This window comes from Periplaneta americana, chromosome 16 (genome assembly GCF_040183065.1).
Source record: "Periplaneta americana isolate PAMFEO1 chromosome 16, P.americana_PAMFEO1_priV1, whole genome shotgun sequence".
In the NCBI taxonomy this organism is placed as follows: Eukaryota; Metazoa; Arthropoda; class Insecta; order Blattodea; family Blattidae; genus Periplaneta; species Periplaneta americana.
The window spans coordinates 177967047-177982654 of record NC_091132.1 but is presented as its reverse complement, the minus strand read 5'-3'; the positions used below and the strand labels follow the sequence as shown (position 1 = coordinate 177982654).

The window sequence follows — 15608 nt, the reverse complement described above, 5'->3', positions numbered from 1 at the left end:
CCTGTAACTTCATCCCGCTTAGCCCCAAATATTTTCCTAAGCACCTTATTCTCAAACACCCTTAACCTATGTTCCTCTCTCAAAGTGAGAGTCCAAGTTTAACAACCATAAAGAACAACCGGTAATATAACTGTTTTATAAATTCCAACTTTCAGCTTTTTGACAGCAGACTGGATGATAAAAGCTTCCCCATAGAATAATAACAGGCATTTCCCATATTTATTCTGCGTTTAATTTCCTCCCGAGTATCATTTATATTTGTTACTGTTGCTCCAGGATATTTGAACTTCTCCACTTCTTCAAAACATAAATTTCCAGTTTTTATATTTCCATTTCGTACAATATTCTCGTCACGAGACATAATCATATACTTTGTGAACTACCCACAATCACACTTCATAATCTACACTTACCGCAGCTTCAAGTTTCACGATGGGAAAGTCGATTGGCACAGGAGTTTCCTCAAATGTCATCTCTGTTTTCAGATCATAGCTGTGGTCCATACATTCCGTCTTTATTTCAGTTACATGCAGATCTAAAGAATTTTCTTCCTGTAAAACACATAACATAATAATTATAATATATGATAAGCTCTGCACAGAAACAACTGACTATTTTTTAAAGTCTACCCCAGTGGCGTAAGCAGAATTTTGTAAAATTATTACATTACATTATTAAAACTTTTTACAATTTACATTATCAGTATTTTAATATGTTGCGTAATATTATTATTATTGTTATTACTATTATTATTATTATTATTATTATTATTATTATTATTATTATTAATAGTTTGGTCGATTGTCAAATTCTTCAAAATGACATTAATTCAATTTCACAATGGTCTGTTGAAAATGGAATGAAAATTAATCAATACAAAACTTTTGTTATTTCCTTTTCACGGAAAACTATCTCCCTAAAATTTAACTATTCTCTCAGTAATGTCGTAATTACTAAGAAAGATTGTATTAGAGATATTGGTGTACTACTTGATTCAAAATTATATTTCCATGATCATGTGCAATATATTTATACACATTCATTAAGAATGCTTGGTCTAATCAGATCTATAACTTATTCTTTTTCCACTCCTATGTGTTTATTAATTTTATACTATACGTTGGTTAGATCCAAGCTTGAATATGCATCTGTTGTATGGAACTCCATTACTTCCACTGACTCGGCTAAATTGGAGAATATTCAAAGAAAATTTATTTCCTTGTGTTCTTATAGATTTTTACCAAATTCCGATCATAACTATGAGATTAAATGCAATTATTTCAATTGCGGTAGTTTGTTCACCAGACGTCAGGATCTTGATTATTTATTTTTTTGTAAAGTCATTAAGGGTGATATTGATCGTGAATCTTTCATAAGCAATATCAGTCTTCGTATTCCTGCTAATGGTTTAATATTTCATAAATTGTTTTATAATAAGAATCCTAAATCTCTCTCTCCGGTCTGCAGATGCATTAAATATGCTAATTTGCATGGATTCAACTTGGATCCATTTAACGTGTAGTATATCTTTGAGTTTTTAACTCACTGATCTAATTTTATAATTATTTGTCCATTTTATTTCTTGCATTTGGTCAATTGATTAATGTAGACTATTCCATTATTTCAATTATCTCATTGTACTAAATTTATAATTTTATAATTATTATTTGATCAATGATTGATGTAGACTATTATATTGTTTGTATTTCATCTCATTGCCATTTTCTATCATTCATTCTCATCATCATTTGTTGTTTTGTTCTGTTTTGTATCGTGCTAAACTGTAATTGGCCTTGTGCTGTTGTTTTTGCACGTTAATATTCTAAATAAATAAAAATAAAATAAATTATTAATATCACAGGAGTTTCACAGTAGGATATAAAACTAGGCTGTGCTATAACTCCATTTAGGCAAAATTAGATGTTACAGTATTATTTGAGGAAGGTCTTTAATAATTCCAACTCGTTCCATCACAATTAATTTATCGCATGGTAATTTTTTTGTTTCCTCAGTGTCACCAACCTGAGCATGAATCTGTAATGTAACCACAGTCTAGTATATGTCTAGTATATTAAGTCACGAAGCTCAATACGCAGTAAATATACATCCATAGATAGTTACTAACCAATAGGAACGCTAATATCGCCTCATTACAGACAATGTGAAATAGTACCAGTACAGTCTATTGTTCCTAGCACTCTCACTACTCAAGCTTCGTGACTGTATATAGTAGACTGTGATGTAACCACAGTCTACTATATACAGTCGCGAAGCTCAATATGTAGTAAAAATGCAAACATGGGTAGTTGCCCACCACTAAGATCGCTACTATCGCCTCATCATCGCAGATCTCTCTCCTAGCAGACGACAAAATATGTTACACTTTCGTTGTCGTGTTCTTTTGGAAAAATTAACACTTTCCTTCCATTAATGAAATATTAAATGCATAAAGTTAATTTATTACTTTAATGAAGTATATTAAATTGCACCATAAACTCGAAGATACCTGCAAGAAATAAGTTAATATAATTTTTGTTTGTGCAAAACGAACTGAAATTTACTATAATAGCTTCACTCATTGAAGATTATAGCGATAATTAACTATGAAACCAATAAATATTAATTTGCATTTTCCTTTACAACAATAATAATGGAAATATGAATTAATGGAGTAACTTACGTGTACCGGTACTTGTAGTGTATGCTTACGTAGTTAACAAAGTGGGATGAGGTTAAGCAATAATAATCACACCAGAATTGGAAATAAAACGTGATCTATAAATTTTATTATAACAGACTTTTTCTACGTCTCTAGAAAGCAACAAAATTAACAGCTATAATTAAAATCACATCCTTTGAAGAAAAAAGTAGGGCTAAGCAATAATAATCCCACCAGAATTGAAAATAAAACGTGAGCAATAAATTTCATTAAAACAAACTTAATTTTTCTACGTCTTTAGTAAAATAACACATAAAAATAATAACAAAATTAATAGCTACAATTAAAAATATATCCTTTGAAAACAAAAAGTAGACCTAACCTTTATGTCTCTGGAAATTTAGCAGCCTAAGTGACAGAACTTTAACCGGTATCTAATGTCACAAGGAACTTCAAAATTAAGAGTTTTGTTTCTGCACAGCATTCTTGTGGAAACCCAGGAACCTTTCTGAATCTTTCGGAAATCGGAAAAAGGATAACTCTGGCCTCTTTCTCTTACTGTTGCTACAATTTATAGCACTACAAACGTTTCCTCCTTGTCCCATATTATTATTCCAATTATATTTTAGCCATTAACATTTTCATTATAACCAATACGAACATTTCACAAGCATCAATGTGAAATACGCAACGAGCTAGGACTCGATAGAAATACGACACAGTCCAAAGTCGACCATGGACAGTCTATTGTTTATAGTTGCTAACCGCTTGGAGCGCTTTATCACGAGATTTGGAAAAAAACACCTCAAGCGTCGCGACTGTATATAGTAGACTGTGATGTAATGATGAAGATAAAGTTCGAAATCCTACATCCACATCTACATCTTCATATTCTAATTCCATGTCCATTGTAAGCTAACTAAAGAAAATTACACTCTATTTAGATTTGATAAGTGTGTTATCAACAATTGTTCATTTAATTAATGTATTAATACGGTTACATGTAAATCAACTACAAAATACTTAATTTTAATTATGATTTTAGCAGATAACGAAAATATTTTTCTGTTACAGTAAGAAAAGAAAAGCGCAATACATGTAATTAACATTGTTAAAACTATATTTCGTTTTTCGCAATAGGCATTACTGAGTAACATATAAATTTCTTTTTGCAGTACTCGATATTCATCTATTTCAATTATAATCGATATTCATCTATTTCAGTTTAATCGGTATTCATCTATTTCAACTTCACAATGTCTGAATAGGTTAAATATGCATGAATATATAATTATTAATATTTTCTGAGTAAAATAAGAATATTTTACTCACGAAATAGTCTGAGATATCCCGACAAATCCCCCAGCGAACTTCTGACGTTACTATAGAAAAATGATAATAAACAGAATTAAGTGTATTTCCTACACAAAGTGTAAACCACAACTGTGGGCACCTACCACGGGAGGAAGTGAGAATGATCCCCATACCACACTGAACAGTCAACTGAATTAAAAGCAGATACGGTGAAAAATATAAGTGGAGATGAAATCATCAAAATGTATATATGATTTAGTTAATTTTTGCAGTTTCCATGATAAATTTGGTGTGGCAAACATTCACGAATGACAAAGGATGAAGATATGCACAGGATGAGAACAAATATCATATCCCCTGGTCACCTGAATTTACCAGTCATTGCAGGAAGTAGACAACGGAGGAAAAACTACAAACCAACACACTTCATAAACTGCACTCACCTCAGCTTCAGTCTTCAGAATCGGAAAGCTAATCGGAACAGGAGTTTCATGAGAAGTTATCTCTGATTTCAGATCGTAGCTGTAATCGTTATATTCCCTCTTTATTCCAGTCAGATGTCGATCCAATACATTTTCTTCCTGCAAAGCACAGAACAAAAGAATTTTAGTGTTCCATGTTAGTGCTGATCATATACTTCCATCTCAGAATAGTAATATACGTTACAAGAGCGGTATGTTGACGTTTTCATGTTCCAGGAAAAGATTGAAAAAGCGAAACGTAGTTGAGCTTTTTTAATTTCCGAGAACATGAAAACAAACATACCGCTCGTGTATCGTACATTATTTTGTGCGAAGATCGTTTATTACATACCTGAAAGACGAATTTCTAATTAGTTGCAATGAAATCTCCATGTTGCTTTCTGTTTAATGACGCCAACTTCGGAACACCAAAATATCTTTCTTCAACATTGTTGCCGTAAAATGTTTTCTGTGTTTACTATACTCCAGCAGGCCGTGATATACGTCTGTCTTTTTTTTCCCCCCAGTCTATAAATGCGAACTTAAAACAAACGGTAAGGTTATGTAATGACTTAATTTTCATTTTAATATTTTAACAATATTATTTATATAACATATTGCAGTAATAACATCGGCATCTGGAATCTCGTTGATTTTTTCACGGCTTCCTTAATGTTACTTGTATCAGGAATGCAATACGTTTCGTGGAGTAGTAGACTTTACTTAATTTTTGCAAATATTAAAAAAAAAAAAAATTAACATTGCAATTTAGGTGAAATTGCAGTGGGAATTTTCCAATTTATAATTACTACTATGTTAAACGTCTCTAAAAATAATGTGTTAAAAGCCTAAAGCAGTAAAATGAATGTGGCGGTTAAGCGGTAAGAAGAGGGAAATTGTTGTGTGTGTTACGTTGGGAATACTGAATGTGGTATTTCACACTTACCGCGTATTGGTTCTGTGCGGAAAACAAGCAAATACGCACGATCTCGCACAAAGGTAAATTGCAACCGATTATTGTTCGTTTCTGCAAGAAATCCATTTATGACTCATAGGTTAATGCTTTAAAGAGGAATCAAGAAAACACAGAGACGGCTTTGGGATACTACTACAGAAACTCTCCCAACACTTGCAACCTGGTAAGGTCACCACAGGGATCACTTAACTGCCTAAACAAAAAAGTATTTTCAATGAAACTAAGGAGGTTGCCAAAGAAAAAGGGTAGAAATTGATTTGAATAAAAGACTGTAAAATTCCACAAAGAAGGATGATAATAGTTAACAGAGAAGAATTATACATTACAAGGATTTGGATAATTTGTAAATAAGAATCCCTTTTCTTCTCTACATCTGAATTAGTCCTAGTTGCATGTAATATTATATATAACTATAGTCATGGACCATAACAACAGTAACGTTTTTAACTTGCTTGAAAGTTATTATATCAACAACAGCTCTTCTAAAACAATTTATGATTTATATTCTTCCTGCAACTACATTAACAATAGTTCCTTTTCCAATCTAAAATTATTTCATTTAATTTCCGTAGCATTTACAATATAATAGCAATTAATAATTACTATCAACAAAGACTACCTGTGTTAAAGATTTGTCCTCTTCTATAGCTGTAGTATTACTTCTTGTTTTCGCCAGAGGGTCCATATTGGATTCCAGCTTCATCATATCCACCAAGACTGAAAAATTAAATTAAAAACTTAAAAGAAAAACAAAAGCAGGCTGTATAACCTACTAATAAAGACATAATGTATCTAGTCAATTCAGTGTATGTTTTCCAGGACATTAGCACAAATAGAATAATTAGTGAAGAAGGCACACAGGATTTTAAGAAAAATTATGCGGCCAATCACAGCCTTCTTCAGTTACAAGCCGAAGCCATATGTCGGCAGCACTGTAATTAACTGTCAAGCGAAGCCGACGATCCATAGTATGTGTTGGTGCTAAAGCTGATTTTCAATGTAAATTAATGTTACAATATAAGTGTGTGTCGACGGAATTATGTTCACAGTCGTACCAAACGTTAATTGTTGATATATTATAAACTAAGTGCGTGTTGGCGATAAAAACAAGACAATAAATGAAAATATGGCTGCAGTCTTTGGAAATTTTTACGGTTATTCTTAATGAAAAGTGATTGACAATTCTACTAAATTTTAAATATTATATAAACTACATTTTTATAGTCTTACTTGTGGTTTGTGGTGTATCAGAATTCTAGCCAAATTGTTGGGTCTCGCCTGCTATATCAATAAATATAGTATAATATATAATAAGTTTTTAATTAACCACCTATGCTTATGCTATTAATAAAGTTACGCCATTGATTTTCAAGTTCATTGTAAACTGCTGTTTTGTGATCCCATAAATGTTGCAGTTTTGTTGAAGATTCGGAATGCTTGCTATACGTCAGAACTACCTATAATTTGTAGATGCATACACTAACTTTGTTGGTTTTCAAGATTAGTTTATTAATATTACTTATTGGTAATTTCATAGAAGACGGGCACTTGGTTGAATATAGTACGTATTACCAACTTTTTTATTTCAGAGTTAAATGTTAGTGATCTTTTAGTGACTTTTACATGTTAGTTATAGGTTTTTTATACTAGGTGTCGCCGTGATTTTCTTTTAATTTGATTGGTTATAGTTGTCATTTGTTCTAGAATTTTTGTTAATTTTGAATGGATAATGACGTTATCAGTTGTTCTTGGTTGTTTGACGTGAGTGGTGTTATGTTTTGTCTGATGGCTAAAGCTATTGAAAGTTTGTCATTTTATGATTTTTTTTCGATTTAATTGGTTATAGTTGTAATTTATCCTAGAATTTTCATTAATTTTGAATGGATAATGACGTTGTCAGTTGTTCCTGGTTGACGTGAGTGATGTTACATTGTAGATTTGTCTGCATTTGTCGAATGCGCATCATCATGCTTACGAAAAGGCACTTTTCAGTGCCAATAATTTATTTTGTGTGCACAAGGTTGGAATTTTGAAGTAAGAGGGAAAGGAAGGAATCCGTGTTCTGAAATTATTGATTAAATTTTGTTTCGATTTTGGTTTAGTTCTTTCGCTGGTGATTAAGGATTGTGTTGAATGTTGAGGAGAAAACTGTTTTTTTTTTCTGTGGTTTAAAGAAATTACTTACTGAATTTTCTGTAGATGTTATGGTGTAATAAGTGTTCGAAGAGAATTTCATTCAGTGTAAAGACGTGGTTTACGAGGAGGATATTGTAGACTATTTCGTGAATCACGGTATTATTAAGGATTGCATGATTTTCGAAGTGTGTTGCCATGAGTTGAGAGTAAGTAAGACGGATTTGAACTTCCGTTGCGGGAGATTATACCGGAAGTATGCGAAACGGAAGAAAGTTGGTCGTTCTGGTACCTTTCCGGCACGTAGTAAACTTAGTGTTGTGGACGTTTTTGTTTGGTTGCGTCATTGGATATTTGGGAGAATATATGTTAAAGTGTAAATATCTAATGGAAGAGAGAATGTGTGCATTCTTTAGAGCAGCTGCAGCCCTGTATCCTACGAATTATTAAGTAAGGTTCATCATGTTTGACATTGCTTGACGAATTTGTGAAATTGATTCAGTCTTTGTGTGGCTATTTTGGTTAGATTAGGTTAGTTTAGGTTATTGCTGCTTATATTTGTCCTCTTGACAAGGAGTGAAAATTAAGGTTTTTGATAAAAAAAAAATATTATATTAAGTTTTTGCAGTTTACGTTTTCGTACGTTTGTTATTAAGTGTTTTTGAAAAAAGGGGTAAAAATGTAGGGTTTTGTGAAAGAATAAAATTTAAAATCGCTTCTGTAGTTGTTATGCATAATTACCTTTTTAAGTGGTAAATGGTTGTATGCAAGTAGTTTCGCGGATTCTGAAACTCAAATAAAATACCATTTCGAATTCCGTAATAAATTACGTACAACAATACACTGAATCTTGATCATATGCACTTAGTTTTGTATCAATTAATGTCGAAAATGTACATGTGACAACGAAATCAAAGCACTAAAACATCAAACGTCATGCCTTTATTTCGCCTACGCCTACCACCACTCAGCGTTGCCAAACCTACCTATGCTCCGGCTTGTAACTGAAGATGGCGCTGGGCCAGTGCAAACAGAAAACGGGGAGTTCATACACAGAATTAATGACGAATGTGAACATATGTCAGATACGATTAGACAAGGAAGAATTAGATGGTTCGGCCATTTAATGCGGATGGATAACAGCTGACTTAGGAAACGAATTTCCCAATATTCGGACGTGAATAAGAGCGGCAACAAAACGTTACAATGGATAAGAAATTACATATACGATATGGGGATAACAGAAAAAGTACAGAATAGAATGAGGTACAGAAGATGAATACAAAACCGCAAAAGTTTCCAGGCGAAGGAATGGAAGAAAACAAATTACATCTGGGCAAAAAAGAGAAATAAAATACAATGACATTATGAAGAAGTATTTGAGAGTCAGAAAGGAAGTGAAAAACAAGGTATGGAAATAAACTAAATAAATTGGTCCACTATGAACCGTCCATCTGAAAATTCACACGGAAAGCGTAGACGTACTGTTTACTCAAAAAATTCTTTATTGGTTTTCGCCAAAGTCTATTTCTGAATATGACGCGATGACGCAAGTAACGACTGTGAACAGTACAATATAACAGTATAGATATTTACCTTTGTGGAAGACCTTAATAGATTGATATATCTGCTTTCCGTGTCAGTCTCAAGAATTACACACGTCCAATACCAATTCAAATTATGAAAGTAACTGTCCCAACATTGCAGATTTATTTAATAGCCTGTTACGGATGGTCTGATCAAGGAAGCCGTGATAGTAGTTAAGGAACCGGTACGGACCATGACACAAATAGTAAAAATAGACTGTATTAAATCCAATTTGAAAAATTATATATACGAAAAGATAAGGGCAAAACCTCTTTCGTAAAATTGAGATGTAGCAGGCCTGTCTAGGATCAAGTTTCAAAATTTATTCCATGCAATTCTGTAATCAAACCTGCACTAAGATTTATTACTGTGTTTTTAAGTCATGAAAGAGAAACTACCAGTCAAAGAGAACAAACATTTTGTTTTATTATTATTATTATTATTATGCAATATATTTATACCCATTCATTAAGAATGCTTGGTCTAATTACATCTATAACTTATTCTTTTTCTACTCCTATGTGTTTATTAATTGTATACTAAACATTGGTTAGATCCAAGCTTGAATATGCATCTGTTGTATGGAACTCCATTACTTCCACTGACTCGGCCAAATTGGAGAATATTCAAAGAAAATTTATTTCTATGTGTTCTTATAGATTTTTACCAAATTCCGATTATAACTATGAGATTAATTGCAAATATTTCAATTGCGGTAGTTTGTTTACCAGACGTCAGGATCTTGATTATTTAATTTTTTGTAAAGTCATTAAGGATGATATTGATTGTGAATCATTCATAAGCAATATCAGTCTTCGTATTCCTGCTAAGGGTTTAAGATTTCATAAAATGTTTTATAATAGGAATTCTAAATCTCTCTCTCCTGTCTGCAGATGTATTAAATATATATATTGCATGGATTCAACTTGTGTAGTATATCTTTTGAGTTTTTATGTCAGTTTATTAATTTATGCCATTTGTTAAGACATGTATCATACTATTCTTGTCAATATGATATCTTTACAATATTACTTATATTATTCCAGTCTTTATTTATATTATTTCATTAATTTATTTGAAATTCATTCTATTCAATTCCCATTATTTTAATTATCTCACTGATCTAATTTTAATAATTATTTGTGCTATTTATTTTGTTGCATTTGGTCAATTGATTAGTGTAGACTATTATATTCATTGTATTTCATCTCGCTGCCATTTTCTATCATTCATTCTCATCATTATTTGTTGTTTTGTTTTGTATCTTGTGCTAAACTGTAATTGGCTTTGTGCTGTTGTTTTGCACGTTAATATTCTAAATATATAAATAAATTATTATTATTATTATTATTATTATTATCATCATCATCATCATCATCATCATCATCATCATCATCATCATCATCATAGATTCAAAACAGAAAAAATTAACTTTGAAAAAAAAAAAAATCTAAAAATATTCTTCACTGTCGTATTTGAAATGGAATGAGCCACAGGTAGGTAGACACACAGACAGACAGAATTACAAACAGGTGCCCGACGCACAGACACATAGACATAACTATAAAAAAATTAAGAAATGTATTTTTACATAGACTACATCTCCACAGCCCTCACTGTAAAGTTGCATCTACAGATTTTGTGTCTACAAGGTGTGCCGAGTTCAATATCATCTTCACTAAGTATACATTATATTAATTTGTTAATATTAATCCAATACTCCTGTAACACTGCGACAAATATGTAATGTGTTTCTCGAACTATGCAAAATGCTTTCCCATAGCATGGAGTATTGGTCGAATGAAGGCATTAATTCGAGTTTTAATTATCTATACAGACATGGCCACACTGTGTAGCAACATATTTCTGGCTGCAGTGTTAAGACATACGCATTGTTAGCTGTCTCCACACACTACATACTTCATATTTCGCGGTGTATTATATTACAGGCCTATGGACGTTGCGATACTATCGATAAGGATGTCATTTAAGGATTTGGGTATTTATTTTACACACAACTTATGTTTTAAAATGCACTTAAATCATGTGGTAATTGATGCACATAGAAAATTAGGATTTATAATCAGAAATACAAAAGAATTAAAAAATATAAATACTATTGATACTCTCTATAAAACTATGGTTAGAAGTAGGCTAGAGTATGCGTCTGTAATATGGTCACCTCAGTTCCAGTCCCATCAGATGCAAATAGAAAGGATACAGAAAAGATTTTTACGTTATTTATATTTTAAAAAATATCACGTATCGTCTTATGAGAAGCAAATTTCATATAATCAGTTACTTTTTGAATTTAATTATAAAACATTAAAATCTCGACGATTAATAAATAGCCAAATTTTACTCTATAAGACTGTTAATGGTATATTGAATAACTGCGACTTTCTCAAATTCCTTCAGTTCAATGTAAAAAGAACAGAATTACGTCATAGGCAACCTTTTATTATTTCTATTCCTAGAACTGTTTTGTTCCAGAACTCTCCATTGTTTGTTATGTGTAATACTTACAACTTTCTGTCTTTAAACTGTGATTCTCAGTTGGATTTCAGTTTAACAATTGAAAAATTTCATACAATATTAAAAAGCACTGTATTTCCTTAGATATTTAAATTATGAAGAAGTGTATTATAATGTTTTTACTCAAATTTTTAAAATAATTTTGCATCATTATATTGACATTTGGCACTATATTAACTGTAATATTATAATATTCTAGCATCTATTACCATCATGTATTTTCTTTCTTTTGTTTGTGTTGTTTGTTTTGTTGTTTTTTTTTCTCTCTTATTACGTATTTTGTGTATACATCTGTGTAAGCCACCTGTAATTGGAAGCCTGCTTCTGTTGGTGGTGGATTTAAATAAATAAATAAATAAATATAAGTAGGTTTTGAAGCTTAGCTAGGAATGCTGGCTATAATTCGATTGGATATTGGGTTTTCGATAATTTACTGATATCGATACTAAAAGAGTAGTACCAAAGCGAAACATCTGTGTGCAGTCCAATAAATTTACCTTCATAACTCTAATATTAAATTTACTTGAATAACATCAGCTATATAATAAAAATGGACGACTTACAGCAATCGGGTGAACCTAACATAATTATACAGTTGAAGCTTCATATCTCAGCAGGATAATATACCTACAATATTTAGTTTTTCAATAACAAATATTGCGGTGGTATATTTGCATCTGCTGTTGTGTCACAAATTTTCGAATTTTATTTTTATTTGTTGCAGCCAGAAACTAATTAAGGAAACTCTAGTTAATTTTTGTCAAAATGATGCTGAAAGTCGAATTTCCGGCAACCTTCATTGCAGACGGAATTCTTTCCTGGCCTTCCTTTTTTTATTTCTTTACGGTAATGCAATGACGCAGTGTTGTATGATAATATTTATTCATTCTAGCCATTGAGTCAACACTACAGCTGACCTCAACCACTCCACCTTCAATTCTATTTAAATGTGTCCAGCTGAAATTCGTTCGCAAGAACATTGTCTAATACACTGATACTAGTATACTTGACTGCTTTTAATGAAAAGATCACCTTCCTTAACACTGAATATACATTAACTCGGAGACAGAATTTCTTTCAGGGATCGTTATATATGTGCTAATTTTGAAACCTCTAGGTTCAGGCTTCCAAGTGATATATTATTTGTATTATGATGGAAAGTGGACAATTCGGTTCGAGGTAAAAGAATTAACAAAACTGCTTAAATAAAAATATCAAATTTAATAGAAGGTTTACCAGAAATAAATACATTTCTCAACTAACTAGATTGTTCCAGCCAATATGCAGACGAAGAGTTATACTTGTTTACTACTACTGTTATTAAATACAGGAATACACGACATCAATAAAAACTTCACTGATATTAAAGTCGCTCAAGTTTTTATGTAAAACACCCAGAAATGACAACCTACTCAAATTATATTAATCCTTCTTTTTTTTTAATTTGGTAAACAACATTGTTACTGCTTGTCATGATTACTGGATTCTCTATCCGTAAAAGTCTCATTTTAGACAGTGCAAGGACGAAATTATGTAAAAGCATTCTTCAGAAATCCTACCATGCAGGCAGAATTTACACTACGTAGGCAAAATCTCAATGTTCTAAAAGAAAAAAAAAGTTCGGGAGATACATAGATAGACCAAATTGTTTCCACAAACGTATATTCACTAGTTCAACACAATACTTGACATAAACACGTTCTGCTATGACCTCATTAAAGATAATCCCAAAGTGTGATCCCATAAATTTATTAATGAATTGCATTATTAGGAGTGCAAGTTTAGATCTTTCCTGAAAATAACTCGGCACATGAATCTAAACATATCACATCTCAACAGATTTTCGCATGTGCATTAGTAGGTATATTTTCTAGTTAGGGAATTCCTAAATATTTCCGTCATACATAGCAGGATTGAAAGCTTCTATTTGCTCTGAAAACTGTTTGCACAAATATCAAAACCGAATGACTATGTGTACAAGTGTTTCATTTGTCAGAATACAAGATTGTAAAAAAAAAATTTTCAACATGTATCTCATCTCAATGGTTTCACGCCAATGTGAACGCGTGCATGCTTTTTTAATATCCTTGATTCCGCAAATTTCTTTCCACATATAACACAATTAAATGGATTCTCGGCTGTGTATTATGATATGCCTCTTGAGATTACCAGGTAGCGAAAATTCCTTTCCACATATATCACAACTGAATGCCTTCTGGCCTGTGTGTACCAGTAGATGACTCTTCAAGCTGCTAGAAACAAGAAATTTCTTTCCACATATATCACAAATGAACGGTTTCTTGCCTGTATGTACCAGTAGATGCCTCTGAAGACTCCTAGATTGAAAATATTTCTTTCCACATATATCACAAACGAATGGCTTCTCACCTGTATGTATCAGCACATGATTCTTCAGGTTACTAGACTGGGAAAACTTCCTTCCACACATATCACAATTGAAGAGTTTCGTGCCTGTATGAAAAGCTAAATGCCTCTTCAGACTACCAGACTGGGAAAAATTCTTTCCACATATATCGCAACTGAATGGCTTCTCGCCCGTATGTACCAATACATGCTTCTTCAGATCACAAGTTTCAAAAAATTTTCTTCCACATATATCACAATCGAATGACTTCTTCCCTGTATGTATGAGCAAATGCTTCCTCTGATTACTCGATTGCGAAAATTTCTTACCACATATATCACAACTGTATGGCTTTTCTCCCGAATGTACCAGTACATGCTTCTTTAGATGACTAGTTTCCAAAAATTTTCTTCCACATATTTCACAAACGAATGACTTCGTCCCTAAATGTACTAGAACATGCCTCTTCTGATTACTCAACTGCGAAAATTTCTTTCCACATGTATCACAACTGAAAGGTTTTTTGCCTGTATGTAGATATTCATGTTTTTTTAGGTAACTCAAATTTGAAAACTTCTTTCCACACATATTACAACTAAATGGCTTTTCCTCCGTGTGTAAGCGTTCATGGTTTTTCTTATGAATAGAATCCGAAAATATCTTTCCACATATATGACAACTATATGGCTTGTCCCCAGTATGTAGGTGGGCATTTCTTTTAAGGTTATATGACTTCAAACAAACCTTTCCACAATCGCAAATTAATGCTGTTTTGCTTTTGTGTAAACGAGCATTTCTTTCGAGCCCTACAGATTTGAATAACCACTTTCCACAAACATCACACCTAAAAGTTGTCTCGCTTGTCCGCAGGTACTCATTTTCTGCAATATTGTCGCAGGAACTTGGAACTCCAAAGCTGTGAAGAAAATGTGTCCTTAGTTCGAACAATAAATTCTGAAGTAGAATAAACCACCAAAAACAAATCTACAAGCAAAATATATATATAATACTTAAGGGTCGATTTCACCATCCACACTAAAATTTAGGTCGTCATTAAATAATGATGGTTTAAATAAGTATTATCTGTAATTGCAATTCATCTCACATTTAAAGAGAGATTAGCATACTGACTAAGACAGTCTATAAAAAATGACGGCGAATCTAGCAATTAAGTACTTGATAGCAATGGAGTGGATAATTATAACGTACTTCTGCAAAATAAAAGCGAAGTATTAAAAAAGGAAATTATTCCTTTATTGAACTTGACGACATAGAGTTAACTCTACGTTTCCAAAACGTTAAGTCCATTGAAACCAAGACCATATGACTTACGTCTTCTAATATTTTTGTCCACGTTTTATAAACGTCCATTTTTTTGGGTCCATGACTGTTATGTCCAGTTTTATTGACGTTCACTTTTCTTTATGCCCACTTTTTTAATGTCCACTTTTATTTAATACTGGATCAGCAGTATTTTTAGCTTCCTGTTTCATTGTTCATCGAAACTATGCAAAAAGCTACCTTCTAACCTCTATAGAGTTCATTGAGCCACAACCATGGATGAAACAAAAAAAATGT

The 15608-nt window shown here is 32.1% G+C and overlaps 2 protein-coding genes across 3 annotated transcripts in view; both read right to left on the bottom strand.

The window, feature by feature from the left end:
- Positions 1-5476, bottom strand: part of LOC138691446 (uncharacterized) — a 45916-nt gene extending 40440 nt beyond the window's left edge. The window contains exons 1-3 of the mRNA XM_069813375.1: positions 5381-5476; positions 4417-4554; positions 414-551 (exon numbers count right to left, since the gene is read on the bottom strand). Coding sequence (XP_069669476.1) covers positions 414-551; positions 4417-4554; positions 5381-5476 — 372 coding nt within the window. The remainder of the gene's footprint in view (positions 1-413; positions 552-4416; positions 4555-5380) is intronic.
- Positions 4419-15608, bottom strand: part of LOC138692049 (oocyte zinc finger protein XlCOF6-like) — a 58474-nt gene continuing 47284 nt past the window's right edge. Inside the window, exons 6-7 of one of the 2 annotated variants that reach the window (XM_069814899.1) lie at positions 6030-6127; positions 4419-4554 (exon numbers count right to left, since the gene is read on the bottom strand). In XM_069814899.1, coding sequence (XP_069671000.1) covers positions 6067-6127 — 61 coding nt within the window. In that variant the 3' untranslated portion in view covers positions 4419-4554; positions 6030-6066. Of the gene's footprint in view, positions 4555-6029; positions 6128-13094; positions 14947-15608 lie in introns of those variants that run through there. The other variant, XM_069814895.1, reaches the window with a different exon arrangement.